The 22,665-nt window shown below is 54.7% G+C and overlaps 2 protein-coding genes across 4 annotated transcripts in view; one reads left to right on the forward strand and one right to left on the reverse strand.

Annotated features, from left to right (window-relative positions):
* CPAMD8 (C3 and PZP like alpha-2-macroglobulin domain containing 8) overlaps positions 1-18,936 on the forward strand; it is a 28,593-nt gene extending 9,657 nt beyond the window's left edge. The window contains exons 14-43 of one of the 3 annotated variants that reach the window (XM_072977906.2): positions 377-578; positions 1,199-1,365; positions 1,481-1,630; positions 2,363-2,527; positions 3,197-3,339; positions 3,620-3,682; positions 3,850-4,081; positions 4,466-4,619; positions 5,138-5,280; positions 5,457-5,508; positions 6,100-6,398; positions 7,376-7,601; positions 8,110-8,286; positions 8,983-9,064; positions 9,192-9,348; positions 9,868-9,942; positions 10,261-10,426; positions 10,809-10,895; positions 11,167-11,303; positions 11,590-11,745; positions 11,862-11,924; positions 12,381-12,622; positions 13,300-13,387; positions 13,842-13,916; positions 14,061-14,166; positions 14,372-14,482; positions 15,065-15,277; positions 16,494-16,571; positions 17,099-17,247; positions 17,704-18,936. In XM_072977906.2, coding sequence (XP_072834007.2) covers positions 377-578; positions 1,199-1,365; positions 1,481-1,630; positions 2,363-2,527; positions 3,197-3,339; positions 3,620-3,682; positions 3,850-4,081; positions 4,466-4,619; positions 5,138-5,280; positions 5,457-5,508; positions 6,100-6,398; positions 7,376-7,601; positions 8,110-8,286; positions 8,983-9,064; positions 9,192-9,348; positions 9,868-9,942; positions 10,261-10,426; positions 10,809-10,895; positions 11,167-11,303; positions 11,590-11,745; positions 11,862-11,924; positions 12,381-12,622; positions 13,300-13,387; positions 13,842-13,916; positions 14,061-14,166; positions 14,372-14,482; positions 15,065-15,277; positions 16,494-16,571; positions 17,099-17,244 — 4,155 coding nt within the window. In that variant the 3' untranslated portion in view covers positions 17,245-17,247; positions 17,704-18,936. Of the gene's footprint in view, positions 1-376; positions 579-1,198; positions 1,366-1,480; positions 1,631-2,362; positions 2,528-3,196; positions 3,340-3,619; positions 3,683-3,849; positions 4,082-4,465; positions 4,620-5,137; positions 5,281-5,456; positions 5,509-6,099; positions 6,399-7,375; positions 7,602-8,109; positions 8,287-8,982; positions 9,065-9,191; positions 9,349-9,867; positions 9,943-10,260; positions 10,427-10,808; positions 10,896-11,166; positions 11,304-11,589; positions 11,746-11,861; positions 11,925-12,380; positions 12,623-13,299; positions 13,388-13,841; positions 13,917-14,060; positions 14,167-14,371; positions 14,483-15,064; positions 15,278-16,493; positions 16,572-17,098; positions 17,248-17,575 lie in introns of all 3 variants that reach the window. The other 2 variants (XM_020781015.3, XM_072977907.2) reach the window with 2 other exon arrangements.
* F2RL3 (F2R like thrombin or trypsin receptor 3) lies at positions 18,095-22,513 on the reverse strand. Its single transcript, XM_020781014.3, has 2 exons — positions 21,204-22,513; positions 18,095-20,425 (listed from the first exon to the last, which is right to left on the reverse strand). Exons 1-2 carry the CDS (start codon positions 21,334-21,336, stop codon positions 19,329-19,331), a joined length of 1,230 nt encoding a protein of 409 aa, XP_020636673.3. The 5' UTR covers positions 21,337-22,513; the 3' UTR covers positions 18,095-19,328.
* Positions 22,514-22,665: the final 152 nt, after the last annotated feature.

Consider the following 22,665-nt stretch of genomic DNA (forward strand, 5'->3'; position numbering starts at 1 on the left):
ATGGAGGGCAGATCCTGCCCCTCCTCTACAGGACCACCTTTCAAGATTTTGAAAACTGCTGTCCTGCCTCCCTTCAATCCTCTTTTTCTTCGAGTCTAAACCTGTCTGGTTCTTTCCAGTTCTTTCCTCCGAGGGCTTGGTTTTCCTCTCTAGATTTCAGACGCAGATCTTTTGGTGCTGCAGAATTTCACATCCTTCCTTATTGCTGGTGGTTTTCCAACTCTCTGAGAGGAGGAAAAGGGCCAGTGGGGTTGCCCCCTCCCCTGTACCCTTTCCTGCTGGGCGGTTTCCTCCCAGGACCTCATTGTTTCGGAAGCATCTTTGTGTCTTGGGGAGGGGACCGACACACCGTGATGGGCACCCTCTCTCTTTCCAGGTTGGGGAGCAGGCTCGCTTTACTGTGAAGTCCACCTGCGCATGCAACTTCACCCTCCATTACGAGGTGGTGTCTCGGGGGAACATCGTCCTCTCCGGCCTGCAGCCAGGAAACGTGACCCAGGAGAGAAGCCGGAGGGACACCCTTCGGCCGGCCTTTGGCAGGAACGTCCGCCTCACGCATGTCCGCAGCACTGCTTCAGGTCTGGGGCAGAAGGCCTGCAGAGGGACCTTTATCAGGTTTGGGGTAGTCCAGGTGGGGGGCCACCCAGGCTCCTTTGAGGGCAACAGAGATAACGCTCCTCCTGTAAGAGGGCGATGGGACAACGTTGTTTCTTAGGAGTACAGTAGGACCCCCTTATCTGCGAGATCAATATCCGCAGTCTTGAAAGATACTCAGAATAGTAAAAGAAAAATCCTAGAAATGTACTGTATTTCTAAAGGTGAAGTTACCAGAACTGGCCATTAGAGGGAGCTAGAGACTATATGATTGTATAGCATTTGCTAGAGAAATATATTTCCACAATTGGCCACTAGAGGGAAGCAGAGACTGTGCTGTGTCTAATCTTTGCTATTATCCACGTGTTTCAACATCCACGGAGGGGCTTGGAACTGACACACACACACCTGTGGCTACAGAGGTCTTGCTGTACCTATGTGCATGAAACAGGCTGACTTCCAGGTTCTCCAGAGCTGCGCCTCGGGCCCAAGGTTGGCCACGGCTGGCTTTTCGGTGTTCTGTTCACCCCATGCAAGTGGCTGTTTTTCCAGCCTCCCGTTCCAGGTCTTGACTGTGTCTCGTCTTTGCTTTCCTCCTGTTCAGTCCCCACAAGTCCTCCAGCCCCGGAGACCTGTGTGACCTCTGTGCGCTTCACGGTGACGGCCGGCATGGCTCCGCTGGGCCGCCTCCTTGTCTATTACGTCCGGGAGAATGGAGAAGGCATTGCAGATAGCCTGCAGTTTGCTGTGGAGGCTTTCTTTGAGAACCAGGTATCCGACTCAGGCTGGCTGTCCCCGCCACCAGGGCCACGCGGTTGCACCAGGAGAAGCATGGGAGGCCACGGCCCTTCTGTCGCAGCTTCCTCTCTTTTTTCCTCTCTTCCAGGTGTCGGTGGCCTTTCTGGCCAACGAGAGCCGGCCCGGCGACTCGGTGGCTGTTAAGGTTCGAGCGGCCAAGGGCAGCTGTGTCTGCTTGGCTGCAGTGGATAAGAGCGTTTACCTCCTCAAACCTGGCTTCCAGCTGACCTCTGCCAAGGTGAGGGATACCCCATGGGGCTGAGGACTGTGTCTCAAAATGTGTGTGTGTGGGGGACGTTGGGTGTTAGTCTGTTCTCATCATGCCATTCCCCACTGTCCTGTCCTGAATGTCCTTAGGTCTTGCAAACTCCTGGGCCAATCCATCTTGTGATGCGTTTCTTCTACTGCTTTTAATTTTTCTGAACTTTTTCTGCCTTTTCCACCCGGCAGATTTCTTGGACTATGAACTCCATAATCCCCCATTCTGGGAGTTGTGCCTGATAGGCAGACTAGAGACCACGAACTATGGCTCGCCTGGAAGATTTTGAGGCCGAGCTAGGCCGAGCTTTCTGGCCAGAAAGGAAGCACCTCATTAGGGTTAGGAAAATTGGGCAGAGTTCAGCCTAACTCACTCTCAAAGCCTTCCCGTGGAGGCCCTTCTCCTTACCCTACAGACACTGAAATGACTCAGTTTCAAAGCCTAGGAGAAAGGCTTTGAGGCTGAGCTAGGCCAAGCTTCCTGGCCAGAAAGGAAGCATTCATGAAACTAGGCCTAGCTCATCCTCAAAGCCTTCTGGTTGAGGCCTTTCTCCCAGGTGAGCCCAATTTGTCAGTCTGTCAAGTCTGGGGAATGACGGCGTCCACGAAATCCTTAAATCCCATCCCTAGCAATTATAGATTATCCTTTTTTTTTCTCACCCCCTATGCTCTTATTTTCCTTGCACCCGATGCCCTTTGTCCGTTCGTGCAGATCTTCCAGGAGCTGTCGGATTACGACGTGTCGGACACGTTTGGCACCACCAAGGAAGACGGCCACTTTTGGTGGCCGGGACTGTCTCTGCACCAACGGCGGCGGCGCTCGTCCCTCTTCCCTTGGCACTGGGACGTCACCAAGGATGCCCGCTTTGCCTTCACGGTGAGGGCTGACGTCTACTTGACCCCCTTGCTCCTGGCAAAAATTGACCGCAGGTCCAACAAACGTGAAACCGAGACATGCGGCGGGTGAAAGATCAGATTTCTCCCTTGTTTTCGGACTATGAATCCCATAGTTCTCCTTTATGAGAGTTGTGCCTGACAGACAGACGGACGGACACTTGACAGGCACCTCAGTGAGGCTCGCCTGGAAGACTCTGAGGCCGAGCTTCCTGGTCTGAAAGGAAGGAAGAGGGTTCCGATTTCTTCCCAGGAACCCAGGTTTCTCCTCTTGCTTAAGATCTCCCCCAGGAATCCAAACGACGCGGGTGGCCTCAGGGTTTTCCCCTCGCCTCTGTCCGTTCTGCCTCTCGTCAGGCCTCGAAGGCTTGAGCCAAAAATGCCGTTACGGTGCCAGCGTCTCCTGCCGGCCAAGCCCTGTTTTAATGCCCCTTAATTAAAAGTTTCCAATCCTTCAGCCGGGCCAATTTTGCAGCGGCCCGGAGTATTGGCCGGCTGTGAGGCTCATGACTGGCGTCCTGTGGGGCCAGCCCTCTGGACGCTTTTGTTAATTGCCCTAAGAGCTGTGCGGGGGTTTCAGTGACGGGCTTCTGCTCCTTTTGTTTGTGTGTGTGTGTGAGAAACCCATCTTCTTCTTTCCTCATTGACCCAGGAGAGCGGCTTAGTTGTTATGACCGACCTCGTCAGCTTGAACCACCGGCAGCACGGAGGCTGGTACACTGATGAAGCCGTCCCCGCCTTCCAGCCGCACACGGGGACGCTGGTGGCCTCTGTGCACACCAAGGCCGTCCCGAGGTAGGACCCTTCCCCCCCGGCAAAGATCCTTTTATGTTTCTTTTCTTTAAAAAAACAAACCAACAGCCACGTGCCGCCTTTTGGGCCAAAGTCCAGGAAACGGGAACCCCCTCCACCAGCTCCCCTGGCAGCCTTTGGCCTTGAGGGCCGCCATTCCCGGCCCCCTCACGGGTCTCCTCCAGGGCTGACTCGGGCGGGTCCCCATCCATCGTGGGGATGTCCCTCCGCGCTCCCGGCGGCCCACCTGACCCCGTGCACCGCGTTTCTCGGCTTTCCCCAGGGCCGACAAGAAGAAGAGGACGTATTTCCCGGAGACCTGGTTCTGGAGTTGCTTGAACGTCAGGTAAGCGCCTTTGCCTCTCCTTGAGACCATCCGGTCCAGCCCCTGTCCAGGAGGCCCCGGGGGGTGGGGGTGGGAGGATTCGAACCCCCAACCTTCTGCTCCGCAGCCGGAGAGGCACCCAAACCACTCCACTTTTCTCCCTCCCCCCCTCCCTCCGCCCTTCCCAGTGACGTCTCCGGGGAAGCCCAGCTGTGGGTGGACGTTCCCGACTCCATCACCACGTGGCTGACCGAGGCCGTCGGCCTGTCGGAGGAGGAGGGCCTGGGCTTGTCCCGGCCGGCGGCCCTGAGGACCTTCAAGCCGTTCTTCGTCGCGTTCACCCTGCCGTACCGCGTGGTCCGCAGCGAGCAGACCAAGATCGCCCTGGCGGTCCACAATTACCTGCCGGTGTGCCTGGAGGTGAGGCGTCGCCTTCCCCTCTGAAACGACAGCTCCCATGATCCACGGGGGGTTAGGATTCGTGGAGGGGTAACTTTCTCCTCAGCCCTGTCCCTGCTTCCTGGTTCCCATCCAGGAAATGTAGGGTTTTAGGAAACGTTAAACCCTGGGAAGGGACCTGAGAGATCATCCAGTCTGGCCCCTTGCCCAGGAGGTGGAGAGCGGGGAGCTGAGGTCCAGGAGGGGGGGAGGGCAGCCGATCGGACATCCTCTGCCCCACGGCGGGCTTTTTTATTGGCAGAAGCAGGGCCTGCTTCAGAGGGGCCACTGGTCCGGACTGGGGCCGGCAGTCCGGTGGCGGAGCTGACGTCCTCGTTCCCGCTGCTCTTCCCCCCCACACCACAGGTTCATGTGAAGGTTTCTGCCCCCCAAGGCATCACATTCGTGGGGCACCCCGGAAAACGCCACCTAACCCGGAAGAAGTGCGTGGCCCCCAGCGAGGCCAAGCCGACATCCATCGTCCTCTCCTTCATGGAGCTGGGCCAGAACAACATCACAGGTAGCCCTTTTGGGTCTCCCAAAGGAAGGCTCCCCCTTTGTCCCCCCCCTTTGACCCCCCCCCGGTCTCTGCTCCTCCTTCACGTTTGGCGGACTTAAAGGAATGTATCCAGATCACTTGTCTCCAAACACAAGGGGGGGGGCTTCACAGATCCGCCAATTCTCTGATCCACAGATCTGAAAATATTAAAGGAAAAAAAAACTTAGGCGTCTATAATTTTGTGATGTTTCACTACCAGAGCTGGCCACTGGGGGGAGCCAGCAACCATGCTCTAGGTAGCGTTTGCTATCATCCACATTTTTCAGCATCCGCGGGGGACTCAGGTCCGATCGCCTTGGTCATTTTTGCAGCCACATCACCCTGTTGGCTCCCATCCTGCTTGGGATCTGTGACCCTTCTAAGATAATTTCTCACTTTTAATATTACAGAGCCGGTATATCCCCCATTGGGTAGTAGGGTGAGGGAGCGAGAATGGTTAAACTCTTCCATGGCCACCGCTTATCTTTCCTCTCCTTCAGCAAAAGCTTTTGCTTACGGGGGAGGCAGCTGCTGTCTGGAGGGTGCCCAGTCCTCGAAGAACGGCAGGCACACCGATGACAGCCACACAGAGAAACGGGCTCCCCTCGCAGTGGACTATGTCTGGAGGAGCATCCTTGTTGAGGTAAAGCACAGAGACAGCAAGAGCAGAAACCGTCACGGTAATAAAAGGACGACGACTCCCAAGAATAATGCTTCCAAGTTGATTCCAACGAATGGTTTTCGGGGGGGGGGGTGTCTCTCTGCTGTGGTTGTTGGTTCCAACTTGTGTTTTGTCGTGAATTTTCTGCTTTTCCACAGCCAGAGGGTCTGACCCGAGAATATACCTACAGTGTTTTCTTCTGCCCAAATGGTAAGAGTCCACCGGGGCGGGGGGGGGGGGTAGATCCTGCCTTTTAACGCTTTCCTTCGTGACCTGGAGGGAGTATCTTCTCTCGAGCCGGTAGTCACACGGGGGCCACTTCCGGCTTGGCTATGAGATCCAGAAAAAAAATACAGTAGGACTCCTGTATTCGCGGGATCAGTATCCATGGATTCCCTTATCGGAAAATACTAAAACGGCTACATGAAAAATCTTAGAAATATAGATTTCCAATGATGTCGTTACGAGAACGGGCCACAAGAGGGAGCACGGGAACGTTTCTTTGTCTTGCATTCACTCTTAAAATATTGCTTGCTATTATCCTCGTTTTTCAGCCTCCACGGCTGGGCTTAGAACCCATCCCTCATGGATACAGGGGGGGGGGGGGTCCTACTGTACCATGATTCATTTAATTCATTCCTTTGGGGATTCTGGGAGTGGTTTTCCCAAGGAGTCCCTTTCCCAGCCTCTGATCTGGGGCACAAACCGAGTCGGACAAGGCCTTATGCCACGTTCTTTTTTTCCTCCCCGAGGGGCAAAGCTGAACGCTGACAGAACTTTGGGTTTCCTTTTTTTGGGTAGAGAAAATCCACATCTCCACGCCTAATAAATACGAGTACCAGTACGTGCAGAAGCCGGCTCGCCTGACCCGCTTTGAGGTGGCCATCAAGGCTCACAACAACGCCCACATCGCCTTGTCCGCGGCGGCCCACGATATGGCAGAGATGACCGAGGTCGTCCTCGGGGGCCACCAGAACGCCAGGAGCTGGATCTCCACCAGCAAAATGGGCGAGCCCGTCGCCAGCGCCGAGACGGCCGGCATTCTCTCCTGGGACGAATTCCGGACCTTCTGGATCAGCTGGGACCATGGCATCATCCAGGTGGGAGACGGGAGACCTTCTCCTGCAGGATGCAAGACAGGAAAACTGCCGGGGGGGGGGCTCCTGTATCCGCCGGGAATGGGTTCCAAGCCCTCCCAGTGGATGCTGAAAACAGTGGATAATAGCAAACGCTGTACGTAGCATGGGAAGAGAAACAATCCAGAAATATATATATATATTCATCATGTATTACCAGAACCATCCACTAGAAGGAGCCAGAGACCATGCTAGGTTTTCTTCGACAACAATACAGTACATAACATGTTCTTTGGTTCCCTCTAGTGACCAGTTCTAGTAAATACCCCTTAGAAATACATATTTCTAGTTGTTTTCTTTTAATATTTTTATTCAAACCAATCCTGTGGATATGGGGGCCCTACTTTATTATCTTCACATCCAAGTGCATATCAGTTTCAAGCGATCCTCTGGCGCCTTCTGCTCTCCCTTGAACACTTCCCCTGCTCCTTTGAAGAGAAGAAGGGGCAGTGGAATTATTATTTTTGCCTGTGCTGGACCATCACTGCTGCCCTGAATCACTTAGATCAATTTTTTAAAAAAACCTTCTTTTTCTCTGCCTTGTAGGGAGTGCCAGTGGAGAAACTGCCCTCTGCCCTTCACCTAAAGGCAAAGAAATCCATTTTTACACATTTAATCTAAGCAATTTGGCACAACAGGGTTGGTCTAGCAGACACGCAAAAAAAAAAAAATTCGCTCAGAGAGGAGCAGGGGAGGTGTTGAATTTGCCGATGTCCTGAAGTGGACGGCTTCTTAAGCCACTTCACGATGCCAAATAGACAGTCAGAGGACCGCAGTGTGTTAGGTTGGTTGCAACCAACAGAACAGACTCCTGCGGCCGCTTGAGCTTCCCTGGGTGGGTGTCACTGGCTGGGGGGGGGTCAGTCCTGAACTCTTGCCCTCCCCAGGACCCCCATTAACGCCTATATCCCCGTGGTGGGGGGCTGTACTTCTCTCCGCAGGTGGGCCATGGCCATGCCGTTCTGAACGAGTCCATCATTGTGGCCTGGGCCCCTCCCAAGCCACGGGAGGTGAAGTACGTCGGTTTCTCCACCGGCTGGGGTTCTGCCGGCGAGTTTAAAATCTGGAGGAAAGAGGAAACGGACGAGAACCACAACGAGGCGTTTACTTTGGGGGTCCCCCACAATGTGATCCCGGGATCGGAGAGAGCCACTGCCTCCATCATTGGTACTGCTACCTGGGGTGGAAGAGAGGGAGGGTGGGAGAGAGATCCAGTGAGAAGTGTTAGGGCTTTCTAACAGCCACGTTAGCATTAAATTCGTAAACTACAGTAGGGCCCCCGTATCCGTGTCGGATTGGTTCAAAGTCCCCCTGCGGATGCTGAAAATTGTGGATAATAGTGAACACTATACATGGTAAAAGAAAAAAAATCCAGAAATACATATTTCTGTGATGTATTTACCAGAGCTGGCCACTAGAAGGAACCAGAGACCAACACAACAACAAGAGCAGATAGCGTGGTCTCTGGTTCCCTCTAGTGGCCAGTTCTGGTAAATCCATTGTGGAATTACATACAGTATTTCTAGTTTTTTCTTTTAATATTTTCAGGCCGTGGATAAGTGAAGCTGCAGATACAGGGTACTACTCTCCTATGGATTGGTTATCATTGAAATGAAAGCACGATGGGCTAGAATCTTACTCTCTGGCTGATATCGTACTTCTCTCTTGCCGGCAGGGGACGTGATGGGGCCGACACTGAACCACCTGGACAACCTCCTCCAGCTGCCTTTCGGCTGCGGGGAGCAGAATATGATCCACTTCGCTCCAAACGTCTTTGTCCTCAAGTACCTCCAGAAGACTAGGCAGCTCAGCCCAGAGGTGGAGAGCGAGGCCACGGATTATCTGGTGCAAGGTACCTGCCCTGGGTGAGGCGGGGGTCAAAGGGGAGGGCAGAGGGTGGCTTGCCCCACTTCCCGCATCAGCGACTGGCGGCCCGAGGGGGGTGGGTTCAAACCGGACGGTTGTATCTTGATGCTTCGAAAGCGTCTTGGCATCGATCCTCTTTTAACATTTATTAACTTGCTGCATTCAGCTTTAAATATTGCCTTTGAATCATGCAAGCAGCTGGGGTGGAAGAAAGGCCGGATAAAACTATTTACTGTATATGAAATAAGTAAGTCAGTCAATCAATCAATCAATGGGCTACATTTTCTTACGCTGCTAGACATGGGGACGAATCTGGAAAACAGTGGTTCGGGACAGTTCGCCGTTAGGGGGAAAAAAAGATTGGGGCATCGTTTTGGGTTCCCCTCCCCCCCGAATGGGATCATGGACCGAACCGCGAACCAGCCCCAATTCGCCGGTTTGTCGCTTGGTTCGCGCCCCCCTCTGTGTGCCCCCCCCCTGTGTGCCGCCCTTCGGAAATGCTCCCATCAGTCACCACCGGGGGGGGTCGATCCTTGGGAGGGAAGGGGACCGAAGGACCTTAAATAAACAAATGAGGCAGGGGAGATAAAGCGGAAACAACAGACAGCAGAGCTTGGTGAGGACACAACGCGGTCCGCCGCGTTCTGGGTATTATGGGATGTTTGTCGCCCGTTCGTCCTAGGTTACCAACGCCAGCTGACCTACAAGAGGCAAGACGGTTCGTATAGTGCTTTTGGGGAGCGCGATTCCTCGGGGAGCATGTGGTATGTTGTAAGTCTGTGAACTTTTGGGCAGAAGGGTACCCCTCCTTTTTTTTGGCTTATCGCTTGGATCGCCGGGGGGCGAACGAGCAGGGCGGGGTGGGCGAGCCAACCTCCGTTGTGTTCCCAGGCTCACGGCCTTCGTCCTGAAGTCTTTCGCCCAGTCTCGGAGCTTCGTCTTCATCGACCCGAAAGAGCTGTCAGCGGCCAAGGACTGGATCATCCGGCACCAGAAGGAGGATGGCTCATTCCCAGCCGTGGGCAGGATTTTAAATAAGGACATCCAGGTACGAAAGGGTAGGAGGCGTTTAAAAAGTAGCACAAGAGAAAAACATTCCAGGTTTAAAAAAACACTTGAATACACACGCAAAAAGTTGAGTCCAGTACGAACCCTGTATCTGCGGGATCTGTATACGCTGATTCTCTGATCCACAATCTAAAAATATGAAAGGTCCCGTGAATATATATTTCTAAGAATGAAGTTACCAGAACTTGCCGCAAGAGGGACAAATGATAGCAAAAATGCTCTTTTAATAGTGGCAACTTTTGGTAACTTCATCACTAGAGACATATATTTTGGAGATTCTTCTTTTAATGTTACCAGACTGTGGATAAACAAGTCAGCGGATACGGATCCTGCAGATATCGAGGGCCCCTTAGTGTTCTCTACCTAGAAACCTCCCCCCCCTCCAAAAAGTGTCGCCGTAAGTCAGAACTGACTTGGTGGCCCATGAGTCTCATTATTCACGCCTCACCTTCCGAGCGCCGCTTTGGCATCCCAACTTTGTTTGTGTTTTGGGCTACAGGGAGGCATCCACGGGAAGACTTCGCTGACCGCGTATGTGGTGGCCGCTCTCCTGGAAACTGGGGTGACCTCTGAGGTAAAAGGGAAATGCAGGTTTGGAGGCCGCTTGAGCGGTCGTGGGAAGCAGAAAAGGAAGCCCCCAGGGCGCAGTGGGGTTGATCAAAGCCACGTCAAGGAGAAAAAAAGACTAATCAAATATTAGGGCGCCCATCGGAGCCCACCCAGAGAGTTGGGAATGGCCCCGATCCCACGGGAGGGCCTCCCTCGGGCCTGTGGCCATCGCCCTGGGCCAAGATGCCTGCCCAATGCTGACTAAGCGTTCAGTTTCCTCACAAGGAGAGGAGGACCACGGTTAGGGCCACGATGCTGACGGGCTGCTGGCCTTCCTCCTCAGGAGGAAAAGGTCTCCGTGGCCAAAGCAAAGCACTTCCTCGAGTCCCACGTCTACTTGGCCAAGGACCCGTACACGACCGTCCTGACCACTTACGCCCTGACCCTCCTGCGCAGCCCCTCGGCCGGGGCGGCCCTGCGGAAGATGAACAGCTTGGCCATCACGCAAGGTGAGCCCCCACCCACACCGCGTGGCTGCCCATCTCGGCCACGGGGGCCCCACGGAGATAGCCAAGGCCATGAATCGTGTGTGTGTGTGTGTGTGCGCACGCGCATGGGGCGGGTTGGGCCCGCCAGCCGCCACCCCCTGCCCAGGCACACAAAGAACAGACACACCAAAATATTTCCCTTTTTTCTCCCAGTGGTTGGGTTTTGTTTGGAAACGTGGCCATTTTCGGCCTCTTCCAACCCTGGTGGCCGACATTTGGCCTCCCGCCCCCTCTGACCTACACCTTTAAAAGGCTTCAAAAGTGGGGGTGCAGACTGGGGTAGCTAAGCGGCTCCCTCCGTTTCAACTTCTCTTCCCCCATCTATGATTTCTTGGTTTCACAGACGGCTTCACGCACTGGAGCTTAGCGGGGACCCAGGCTCCTGACGAAGACGCCTTTATGGGATTTAGCGACGGCCACTCCCAGTCAGGTAGCTCTCTGTGGTTGTGGGGAAGACGGACCCTGTTCTCCCGAAGGCTGCCTTTCTGGGCTTCTCTCCCCACCCCTGCTAGAAGAGGTGGGAGTAGACTGGAAACCCCTCTCTTCGCTGCGGGGTTAGAACCCAACACCAGGAGCTTGGGGGGGGGCTTCCTGGATCAGACCCCATTGTTGGGGCCGACGGCGTCCGACCCAGGGGGGTTTGGAAAGACACCAGCGCTGCCTCTCCCTCCCTCAGCTCCTGTCCTTCCCTCCTCTTGCAGTGGTCTCCGCGGAGGTAGAGATGACCGCCTACGGCCTTCTGACTTACACTGTGTTGGAGGACGTGGCTTCTGCCTTGCCCGTGGTCAAGTGGCTCTCCCAGCGGAGGAACGCCCTGGGGGGCTTCTCCTCCACGCAGGTGAGGGGCTCGCACCGGGGTCGTAAAATAGCGTGGGGAGGGGGAGGGGGCCCTCTGAGGCCATCTAGTCCCACCACCCCCTTGCTCAAGGCAGGCACCCAAGCAGACCCAGCCGAGGGGTTGTGTCACGGGTCCTGTTGTCATCCTGGGACTCCCTTGGGTGGGGGGGGACAGAGAGTGGAGGGGCCTTGGCTCAGCCCCACCAGCTCCGCGGTGGGGTTGGGATGAGGGACATATATGCACCCCCCGATGGCCTTTCCCCCTCTTCCTTTCCTCGACCCCTTAGGACACCTGCGTGGCCCTCCAGGCCCTGGCGGAGTATGCCATCCTCTCCTTCGTTGGTGGCGTCAACTTGACGATTTCTCTGGCCTCCACCAACCTGGATTTCCAAGAGATCTTCGAGCTCAACCGTGCCAACAAGAAGCTCTTGCAGACGGCGGTGGTGAGAGAGAGGGAGAGAGTGGGGGGCTTCCCCCGGGGAGGCTCGGCTGGCCCTTGGAGGGGGACGTTGGCCCATCGAGACACACCTCCCCCTTTCTGTTATCTCTTCCCCTGCAGATTCCCTCCATCCCGACCGGGCTGTTTGTGAGCGCCAGAGGGGAAGGATGCTGCCTCTTGCAGGTGAGCCAAGCTGCCTGGTCTCCGAATCTCGCCAAACCTGTGGCTTTCCCCTCGGCTTTGTGTGGCCACGTTTTATGCTTTCCTCTCCCTTCTTGCCCTGTCCTCTCTTCTTCTTTAGAAAAAAAAGGGACTGCGCGTGTCGCCTCTCTTTTTAACACCTCAGCCCCTATTGATTCACAGGAGGACCCCCTTATCCGTGGGATCGGTATCCGCGGATTCATTTATCCACGATCTGCAATGATTAAAAATATTGGCTCGCTCTTGCTCTCTCTGCTCTGCTTTGCCTCCTGCCTGGCCCACGGGGTCCTCCCTAGGTTTCTCCGGGGGATGCTTGGCCACGGGTGGCCACAAACCCCCCCTTTCTCCGAACGCTGCAAACTTGGTGGTTCCCCTCCGGGCCAGCCGGAGGAGGGCCGAGCCGTGGCTCACCACTCTTCCGTCCTGCTTTTGGGGCAGATCGACGTCACGTACAACGTTCCTGATCCGGTGGCCAAGCCGGCTTTCCAGCTGCTGGTGAACCTCCATGAACCCAAGCTGAAGAGGCACCGGCGAGCCCCCCCGCGGCCCCCTAAACCCGCCTTCCCGGATGAAAACCGCTCGGAAACCTCTCACCGGGGGCAGATGATGGGGGATGACGATGACCCGGCGGCTGACCAGGACCACCAAGAATACAAAGTGGTTATAGAGACGTGTACGAGGTGAGAGATCCCCTTAAGTCGCCGGGCTCTGCTCTCCTTCCCACCCCACGGTCTGTCTTCCAGGAGGGAGGGAGAGCCGGGGATGATGGGTGCTGCAACCTGAGCAAGACGAGGAGAACGAGAAGGAGGAAGCTACCGGACATCTCCCCTATCTCTATAGGCCATTTCTGGTAACTTCCTCTTTTAAAATACAGTAGGACACACACACCTCGATCTGCAGAGTTGATATCCACTGATTCCCGTATCCACAGTCTGAAAACGTTCACAATATTAGAAGAAAAATCCCCAAAATATATGTTCCTAAAGAGGAAGTGACCAGAACTGGCCCTTTGAGGGAGCCAGAAACCACCGTGTTCTGTACAGAAATATATTTCCACAATGTCATTACGAGGACGGGCCAGGAGAGGGCGCCGGAGACCGCCCCCTGTTGGGTGTTCCCTATTAAAATACCATTTGCAACAAATCTGCATTTTTTCTGCATCTGTGGTGGCTGGGTTGCCACCGATCCCCCGGAGATAACAGGGGTCCTGCTGGATATATTTCCAGACATTTTCTCATTTTCAGTCCGTGGATAAGTGAAACTGTGGATACCAATCCTGTCCAGTTGTCCTCAGTCTCTCTCCCCCCCTCCCCCCCCGCTCTTTCTCTCTCTCTCTCTCCTATCTGTCCCGGGAAAGGTGGCTTCATTCTGGCTCGTCCAACATGGCCGTCTTGGAGGTCCCTCTGTTCTCCGGTTTCCAAGCAGATCTGGAAAGCCTGGAGCAGGTAAGACCTCTCCCGACACCCCAGGACGCAGCGTTCGCACTCAGAGCAGCTTGTGCAGCCCACCCACCCACCCCCACGCCCCGTGAGCAAAAGCCGTGCATGATTGGGCGATGGGAGCACAGCCAATGCGAGATATGGAATAAAAGCCCTAAGTAAGACCGGCTAGAGCGTTTCTGGGATGGAGAGTCTCTGGCTGCGGAGCCCAAGGTTGGGAGTTCTAATCCTCCTCAGGGGCTGGACTGGATGATCTCGAGGGTCCCCTTTCAGCTCTGCCGTTCTCAGATCATGACTGTTTAAACAAACAAAAAAAATCAGTTTGCAGTTCAAATCTGCTTCCTCCAGTATCGGGACATAAAAACCTTCGCTCTGGAAAGGAAGGAAAGGCGCCAGAGCGCGGCGTGTTAGGAGAAGAGGCTGAGCCAAGCTCTTATATTTTTTTTCCCCTCCCTGCCAGCTCCTCGTGAACAAGCAGACGGGCCTGAAGAGATACGAGGTCTCCGGGCGCAAAGTCCTCTTCTATTTCGATGAGGTGAGCCAGAGCGACCCGGAGGGACCCGTCGTCGCCTCCCCGAGGTCTCCGCCTGCCTCTGGGGAGCCGCATCTTCCCTCGGAGGGGCCGCTCGCCCCCAATCCCTCACCGCCCAAGGCCTCACCAAGTGCGTTGTGTCTGCAGATCCCCAGCCAGTGTGTGACCTGCGTCAAATTCGTGGCCTTCCGGGAATACATCATGGGGAAGACGGCCCCTTTGCCCGTCCGCGTCTACGACTACTACGAGCCGGGTGAGCAGATCCGGCTCCCTCTTGAACCCTCTCTGGGGCCCTTGCCTTGGCCCGTGCGCGCAACGGGCAGAGGAATCTTACTTATTTCGCACCCGCAACTTGGCTCAAGTTTTTTTTAAAAAAATGTCTTGCACTCGTGAGTCGGACCCGAAGACCGGAAGCCTCTGTCCCTCACCACCTGTTTTTCTCCTTTTTCTTGCTCCAGCTTTTGAAGCCACCCGCTTCTACAACGTGAGCGAGACCAGCCCCTTGGCCCGGGAGCTTTGTGACGGCCCCATGTGCAACGAGGTGGAGAGCGTGGCCAGCCACTGGGTCGGTGAGTCGCCGAACCAAAAAAAAAATGGACAGGAGATAAAAGCCGTCACACTCTCCAAATTGCATTGTAGCGTTTTGAATTGGTCGTTCAATTCCGCTTTTCTCTTTGACTTGACAGCCTCATTAACTCACGCCAAGACTTTAGCAGGGAGAAAATGAAACAAAACACCATTTTCTTTACTTTACCATTGCGATCAGATCGGACAGCAAACTAACTGATGTGACTGCTTTTCAGCCACAGGCTTCCGACAGATTCTGGAGAGGGAAAAAGACACAGAGCGGAGAGGCGGGTCTCTCTTTAGAACAAGAGGCCAAGGAAGGAACGATGGGTTAGCGCTGGCTTAGACGGACAGGCCGGGGTGCCCCAGAAAGGTCCCGCCCCACCAAAGGCCGCCTACGAGGTTGCAAAAACCCCAGCCGATGCTTTCTCGGGAGGCCCCGCCACTGATCCTGCGGCCCCTTCTTGTGGGTTCTCTGGCGCCCACCCCGAAAGGAGCACGAGCCGCCGGGGGGGGGAGCAGAAATCGGGAGCTGGAACATGGTGGAGATTCGCATGGGTGTCCCCCCCCTTTTCCCCCTACAGGTTTTGTGCAGACGGGGCCCTGTAACAGCGTCCTGGGTTGTCTGGAGGAGACCTACTTCGAGCCGTGCAGGTGCTCACGGGATTGCGGCTACGATGGGGAGCCCGTGTGCGGCTCGGACGGGCAGCTGTACCCGAACCTCTGCCAGATGGAGGTGGCCGCCTGCCGGAACAGCACCCAGATCGAGCAGGTCCCGATGGCACAGTGCGAGGCGGGTAGGCCCCCCAGGAGGAAAAAAAACACACACACATGGCATCTGGAGGGGGAGGGCAGGGGAATGGGCCCAACGCTCAGAGAGCTCTCCGAGGGCCCTGATCCGATTCTCTTCCTCCTAACGCAGGCCCCGCGCTTCAGCAACAGCAATTTTTTCCTTTATTTGTTTTATTGATAGGCTGCCTTTTGCCCAAGAAGGGGAACCCGAGGCAGCTCGCAACATTTTTTTTAAAAAAAGAATTTAAAAGATACGTAAGATGTTCAACATTCAAAAAATTCATAAAACGACTGTGTGACCCCGTATCCGCTGATTCGCTTATCTGAAACTATTATTAAAACTATTAAAAGAAAAAATTCCTATACAGCGGTGCCTTGCTAGACCATGATAATCCGTTCCACCGAAATCGCTGTTTAGCGAAATCATTGTCTAGCGAAAAGCATTTCCCCATTGAAATGCATTGAAACCTGTTTAATGTGTTCCAATGGGGAAGAATCGTCGTTGTCTAGTGAAGATCGGCCATAGGAAAGCCGCTTTGCGAACCGCCGATCAACTGTTTAAATAGCTGTCTTGCGAAGCTTGGGTCCTGAAAGCACCCATTTTGCGAGCGCAGAGGGAGCTGTCAAAATCATTGTCTAGCGAAAATTGGTTTGCGAAGCAGGGACCAAACATTATCCAGCGAAATTCCCCCATAGGAATCACTGTTTTGCGAATCGCTAGAGTGACTGCAAAAAATCAGTGTCTAGCGAAAAAACTGTCATACGGTGTAACTGTCTAGCGAGGCACCACTGTATATATAAAAAATGATGAAGTTACCAGAACTAGCCACAAGAGGGAACCAGACTAGAACATTTGCTGTTCTAAACTTGTTTGCTCTAATTCACGTATTTCAGTATATGTGGGGGGCTTGGATGCTAAAATAATGACCGTGCCATTGTCAAATTAGAAGCAGGTAAACGGCAAAAATATGTTAATTTAAAAGGGGCCTTCGGGGACTCCCTTGGTGATGGTTCAAAGCCTAGATCAGAGGGAAGGGAGGAGGCCAGCCTGACCTCCACCCCGCAGCCATGAAGGAGAGCATCTCACTACCTGGGAGTCACCACCGAGGAGGCCCTGTCTCGTGTCCCTGGCTGCTGTGGCGGGGCAGGCTATGCGCCGTTGAGAAGGCGAACTGCTGGTGTCGGGGGGCCCTACACTTTTTTGTGTCCTCTTCCTCACAGCCAAAAACACACCAGGAGACAGAGAGACTCCCTACCACAGCCTCGATCTAATTCATGGGGAACAGCCGGGACCCACAGGTGAGGGGGTTCAGCTCTGGCAGGCTTCTCTCTCTCTTTCTTCGATTTCTATCTTGCTGCCTTAGTGCAATGCACTCTTCCGGGCAGTTTGCAAAAAGAATGAATGGATCTAGAAGGGGGGGAAAAAATCACACGCCAGACAGGAACAGATTCAAACCGCGGAGAGCATAAAACCCAAAACGGCCCCGGGGATGATTTTTGCCTATCAGGGCAGGGCCCCAAACTGTGGGGGTGGGGTTTTGCCCGGGAGCCTCAAACCCTCGATCCGGATTCTGGGATGTGATGGGCAACCACGGGAGATGAGACCTGTCTGGACCCACCATTGTCTCCAAGGGAAGCCCCAATGCGGAGGGAGCATCGCAGCAGCCCATCCGGACGACGCGTACACCGGCGTCCTAAGTGAACGCAGTGGAGTCGGGGGATGTGGAATCCCAAGAAAGAGCTGGGTTCCGGAAGGGTGCCCGGGTTTCGCACTTGTGTCTCAATTGGCATAACTCCTTCCACCCCATTTTTCATGTGCCACACAGAGGAAGGGCCCACCCAGCAGCTGGATTTCTACTACTCGTACGAGTACGACGTGGACCCGTACGCCTCCGAGGGAGACGCCTTTGAGGTCACGGCGGCGCACGAGGGCCACAGGCCACAGGCCCTCACTTTGACCACAGGGGCATGAACGGTAAGAGACGGGGTGGGGGTGGTCCCCGTGGGTCGGCAACACCCACCCCAGCACTGGGGAAGTGACAAAACCCATTCTCCCCACCGGCATGGACTCCAGGAGGTGTGCTGGCTGGGAAAGCCTTAGAATGACCCAGTCGGACCCTCGTATCCGCAGGATCAATATCCACTGACTCAACCATGGTCTGAAATCATTAAAAATCAAGAAAATCCTAGAGAAAATGTATTGCCACAAAGTCATTACCAGAAACTGGTCGCCAGAGAGTTCCAGGCACCATGCTATGGAATGTGTTTGCTTTTAAAATAGTGTTATTATCCACGCTTTCCAGTATCCACAGGAGGGGTTGGAACCCATCGCTGTATAAACAAGGGGTCCTACTCTACTCGGAAGGGTAACTTCTGAAAGTACTGAGTCACACACACACACAACTTCAACCTTCCGGCTTCTCGCCTCCAGCCTCCTGCTCTGCTGTTTCCCCCACCCCATAGGAGTTCACCCTTCTGCTGCTCGGAAGTAGAGGCAGCCCTGCTCGGAGTCCATGCCTGGTTTCCTCGGGTGCGTCTTGCAGCTGAACTGAACTCAACCGAAGACGGCTCCCCTTCCTGCTCTCGACCCTCTTGCCCGCCGCACCCGTTAACCCCACTGTGTGCCGCCAGACGCTCCGGGGCAGAGCAAGGACTCGGAACCTCTCCCCAGCCTCCACTGAGCCCCATCTGGGCTGTTTTCCTGCTTTTCGACCCCGGTTGGGCTTCATGTGGACAGACGGAAAGATCCGGCCCGAGTACAAGGCCCACCTTGTGGAGCACAGGAACTGCAACGCTTCCTTCCGCCTTGACATTTTTGTAAAAAAAAAAAAAAAAAAAGATATATGCTGGCGCCCCAGGGCTGTATTTATAGAGAAGAGAAAATGCAACTAATATTTTTAAGATTTCTTACTGCTACACCCTTCCTGTTTCATCGCAGCCCTGATTGAGAATAAAGTAGGACACACACACACCCATATCTGCAGGAGACTGGATCCAAGCCACCCGCAGATGGTGGAAACCATGGATAATACATAACATGAGAAGAGTCCAGAAATACCGGTATGTCTTTTCAGCATGTATTACCAGAATTGGCCACGAGAGGGAGCCAGAGGCCATGCTATGTGTTTGTCAATAAGATTACATAGCAGGGTCTCTGCTTCCCTCCAGTGGCCAGTTCTGGTAATGCATGCTAAAAAGACCTATTTCTGGACTCAATAATTTTAATATTTTTCAGGCAAAGCGAAACCATGGATCCTGATCCTGTGGGTACGGGGGCCCTACTGTACTTTGAATCAGCGGTTTCCTCATATTTATTTCAAAACACCTCTTCTGCATCCCAAAAGAGACGTCCACGGGCCTGCTTCAGTCGCTGGACACCCTTCACCCCTTCCTTTCTCAGCGGCCAATCCATTCCCCTCCCCCGAGGCTTCTGCGCCCTTTCTTCCCTCGCACACCCAGGCAATTGACGCTTCGCCGGCACGGAGCCTGTGGGCCCCTCGCGGCCACGCCGTTGGGGTAGCGCGATCCTGCGCCAGGTTTGAATGTCGCGAGACTGAGTTTGGTTTCTGCACTGGCGCTTTTGTGAGTGGGAACCTCGGGCAGGAGAGGCTGGATGGAGAGGCTGATAAAAATATTTTATTAAAAACCTATTTCTAAACTTGGACCTCCTTTCCGTCTCTCGTCTGTTTGCGGGTGCGGCTTTTTGGTTCGGGATGCAGCGAAGCCGGCGGACCGTCGTGCCATTACTTGAGCAATGAGGATGGTCGTAGGACTTGCCAAGCGAGAAGGGACCCGTTAAGAGCATCAAGTCCAGCCCCGTCTCTCCACGTCTCAAGCAGGACTGCAGGGTGGAAGAGGTGAAAATGACACACACACCCCGGCGCCAACGCCATGTTAGATGTATCCATTTTTATTTCTTTATTCAATTTATATAGTGAGAGCCCCCATAGCTGCAGGGAATTGGTTCCAAGCCCCACGCAGGTGCTGAAAACTGTGGATAATAGTGAACATTAGACTATAAAAATGAAAGGGGAAAAAATTGAGAAATAAGGATTTTCACCCTGGATGAGCAGAACTGGCCACCGGAGAAAGGCAGTTCCTGGAAGGCAAGGTCTCCTTGGAGGTTTTCAGGGAGATGGCCGAGCTTTTCCGTGGCCCAAAGAGCCGCCCCTTCACTTTGGCCCGGAATTCGTCCGAGACGTAGCAGTAGATGAAGGGGTCAATGCAACTGTTGCAGGTGCTCAATGCCAGGCTGGCCATGTAGGCCACGTAGAGGGTCCCCGTGGCCCAGGAGCAAGGGCGAGTGTAGTGGAGCAAGAGGAGGACATGGCTGGGGGTGTAGCAGACGGTCACGGAGAGCAGAACCAACGCCGTCAGCTTGACGGCGCTGGCGTACCTTTCACTGTGGCTCAGCAGGACACGGAGCGTGGCCCCGCCGCTGAGCGCAATGATGAGGAGCGGGGCCAGGAAGCCGCAGGCCACGAGGGTGACAAAGTAGTAGTAGTAATACTCAGCCTCCTGGTCCCGTGGCAGGGCGTCGTGGCACAGCATCTGTCGGGTGCCCTGGACAGGAAAGGACTGCCGGAAGAGCATCAAGGGGAGGGAGAAGAGGAGGGCCACCCCCCAGACCACGGCGCAGGTGGCCACCGCGACGGCCGGGCTGCGGCAGGAGCGGGCGAAGAAGGGGTGGGCCACAGCCAGGTAGCGGTCGGTACTAATGCAGGCGAGCAGGAGGATGGAGCAGTACATGTTCCCGTAGAAGGTGGCCGTGGCGAAGCGGCACGTGGCCTCCCCAAAGGGCCAGTGGTTGCCCAAGAAGTAGTAAGAGATCTTGAGGGGGAGGAGGAGCCCAAGCAGGAGGTCGGCCGTGGCCAGGTTCATCAGGAACACCGTGGACGGATGCTTCTCCACCCGCGTGGCCAGCACCCACAGAGCCAGGGCGTTGGCAGGGAGGCCCACGAGGAAGATTAGGGTGTAGAAGGCGGGGAGGAGGACAACGGTTATGGGGCTGCCCAGGACGGCCCGGGAAGCTTCCGGAAGGATCAGGAAGGTGCCGTTGCTCCCATCGGTCACCACCTCGGCGGGGATGGCGCGTGGACAGAGGCCGTTCCGCCGGGCAGGTGGGCCGTCGTCCGTCCCGTTTGGGTTGTAGTCTAGGGGCGAAAGGACAGGCGTGAGTGGCCGTGGGTGCTGTGGCTCCTCCCCCACCCCCTCCTCCAGCCACGTGGGCAAGCAAAGACGCAGGAACCGGCTACCAATTCCCCCCTCCCGGTTGGGATGCCGGTCCCCCCCCTCCCCGGGTGCATCTCTGTGTGGTATGCTTGAGACCCCAGAGAAGTTCTTTTTAAAAAGTCATCAGGAAATACCCAGCCCACGTGGCCAATGGACAATGAGAGCAATGAAAGATCGTCAGGCCTCCTTATCCACGGGACTGGTATCTGCGAGTTCACAACCCAAACCTATTAAAAATCGTGAAAGCAAACTCCTAGAAATAAGTAGTGCCGAAAGATGACCAGAAGGGGCTGCAAGAGGGAGCCAGAGACCATGTTATGGAGAGTGTTTGCTATCATCTGCCTGTTTCGGCATCCGCGGGAGGAGTTTGGAACCCATCCCTCGCAGATATGGGGGCCCTCCTGTAACCCTATTAAAAATGGCAGATGGCCACAATCCGGTGCTAATGCAACACCTCGGGGGGTGTGTGTTTCCGCCCACATCGTCCACGATACCCGATCGCCAGATTATATCTCAATGTGTCTTGATTTACAAGTAACCCTTATTTTAAAAAAATAAAAAAATAAAAATGGCATTTGTCATGGGAAAGCCATCCTACCACCAGTGGGAGCCACTGCCACTCCTCAACCACCACCCCGAAGAAGGTCTTTATGCCACCAAAAGGGACTTGGCCTTTTTTGCAAGCCACTGGTCACTCACCATCATAGTCAGAAACGGCCGCCTCACTCCTTTGCTGGCCACACAGGAGAAGCAAGGTCAGCAGCAGCAGCAGCGACGGCATGCTTGGGCCCAATCCACTCAGCTGTCTGGTACCTCGGCGAGCCAGTCCCATCCGATCGCCCTGGCAGCGCAACCTCCCATTTCCTGCCGGAGCCTGTGGGATTCCCAGAGAGATGCCAGCCCATCCTTTCCGGTTCTTGGCTCTTGCAAGAAGGAAGTCTACGCTTCCGGGACCAAAGCCGGCCTCTGGCAGAAGCCCTGGGGAGGGGAAAAGGAGCCAGCCCTCTCAGGGGTCTCTGGCCAGAGACGAGGGGAACCCAGCAGAGAGGAGAAGGAGCCCCGAGGGGAGAAAATCCATCCGGAGACGACGCTTTTCTTTCCTCGCTTCAACAGACACATGGTCTCCCCTCTGCTCTCTGAATATTTCCAGGGATCCGACATTTGGAAAGTTGCTTTAGAAAAGTTATTCATTCGAGCATAAAGGCGGCACACTGCTCACTAGCTCAGGGGTTTAGATCTCTGGCTGAGGTTGGGAGTTCGAAACCTTCAACAGGGCCTCCTTAAACAGGGGCTGGACTGGATGATCTCGGGGGTTCCCTTCCAGTTCTGCCGTTCTAAGATGACGACGACGACGAACACACTTACAAACGAGCTTTGAATATATCCCAGAAAATGTAAAACCGAGATGCATGGGTATTAACAATGAGAAACTCAGCTTCCTTTTAAAAACGAGGGTGCTTTCCACCTCTTAGAAATTGTAGCTATCGCTTTTTTTAAAGAGGAGGCACCGTTTCCAAAGGACGCAGACGTTCCGCTCTATTTTAAAAGGAAAATGGATACGTTTGTGCTGGTTCCCCACATCCTTCCTGGTGCTGAGCAAACACCCAGAAGGAGCTCCCGGCTCTCTTCTCGACGGCTCCCATCGGCGGCACACAGCCTTTCCGAGCCCCACCGCAAGATCCTGGTTGCCACCACCGATAGCATCCCGGAAATGACATCCGGCGGTCCTCGAGGGGGACAGCGAAGGAAGTGCCAGAGATTCCTGTCCCTCGATGGGGCCTTTCTGAGTAGCACTCATCCCGTGGTTTCCCAACAAAGAGAAATACCTTAACTGCAGGTAACATCGACAGGAATCTTACATTTTCAAGGGACCCTCGAGATCATCCAGACCAACCCCGATCAGGGAGGTCCAATGGGGAAATCGAACCCCAAACCTCTGGATTTGCAGCTGGAGACTGTAAACCGCTGAGCAATCCAGCTAAACGGCTCAGCCCTAATTGGGACATTTCACATCATCCTCTTAGAACGGCAGAGTGACCCTCGAGATCATCCGGGAGGCCCAAGCCGGCATCAAACGTTGTGATTTCACTGGTTCCACAAGCGGAGGATGATGTCAACTTAATTTCACAGTGCTACTTGTTCGCTAAAACAGCTAGCCCAC

This window comes from Pogona vitticeps, chromosome 7 (assembly GCF_051106095.1).
Source record: "Pogona vitticeps strain Pit_001003342236 chromosome 7, PviZW2.1, whole genome shotgun sequence".
NCBI classification, from domain to species: Eukaryota; Metazoa; Chordata; class Lepidosauria; order Squamata; family Agamidae; genus Pogona; species Pogona vitticeps.

Bases quoted from the DNA above. Each gene is read 5' to 3' on its own strand.
- F2RL3 (XM_020781014.3), bottom strand. From the start codon at position 21,336: ATGGGACTGGCTCGCCGAGGTACCAGACAGCTGAGTGGATTGGGCCCA. The intron at 20,426-21,203 runs GTGAGTGACCAG...TTTCGCCCCTAG, and splicing joins GGCCGTTTCTGACTATGATG to ACTACAACCCAAACGGGACG.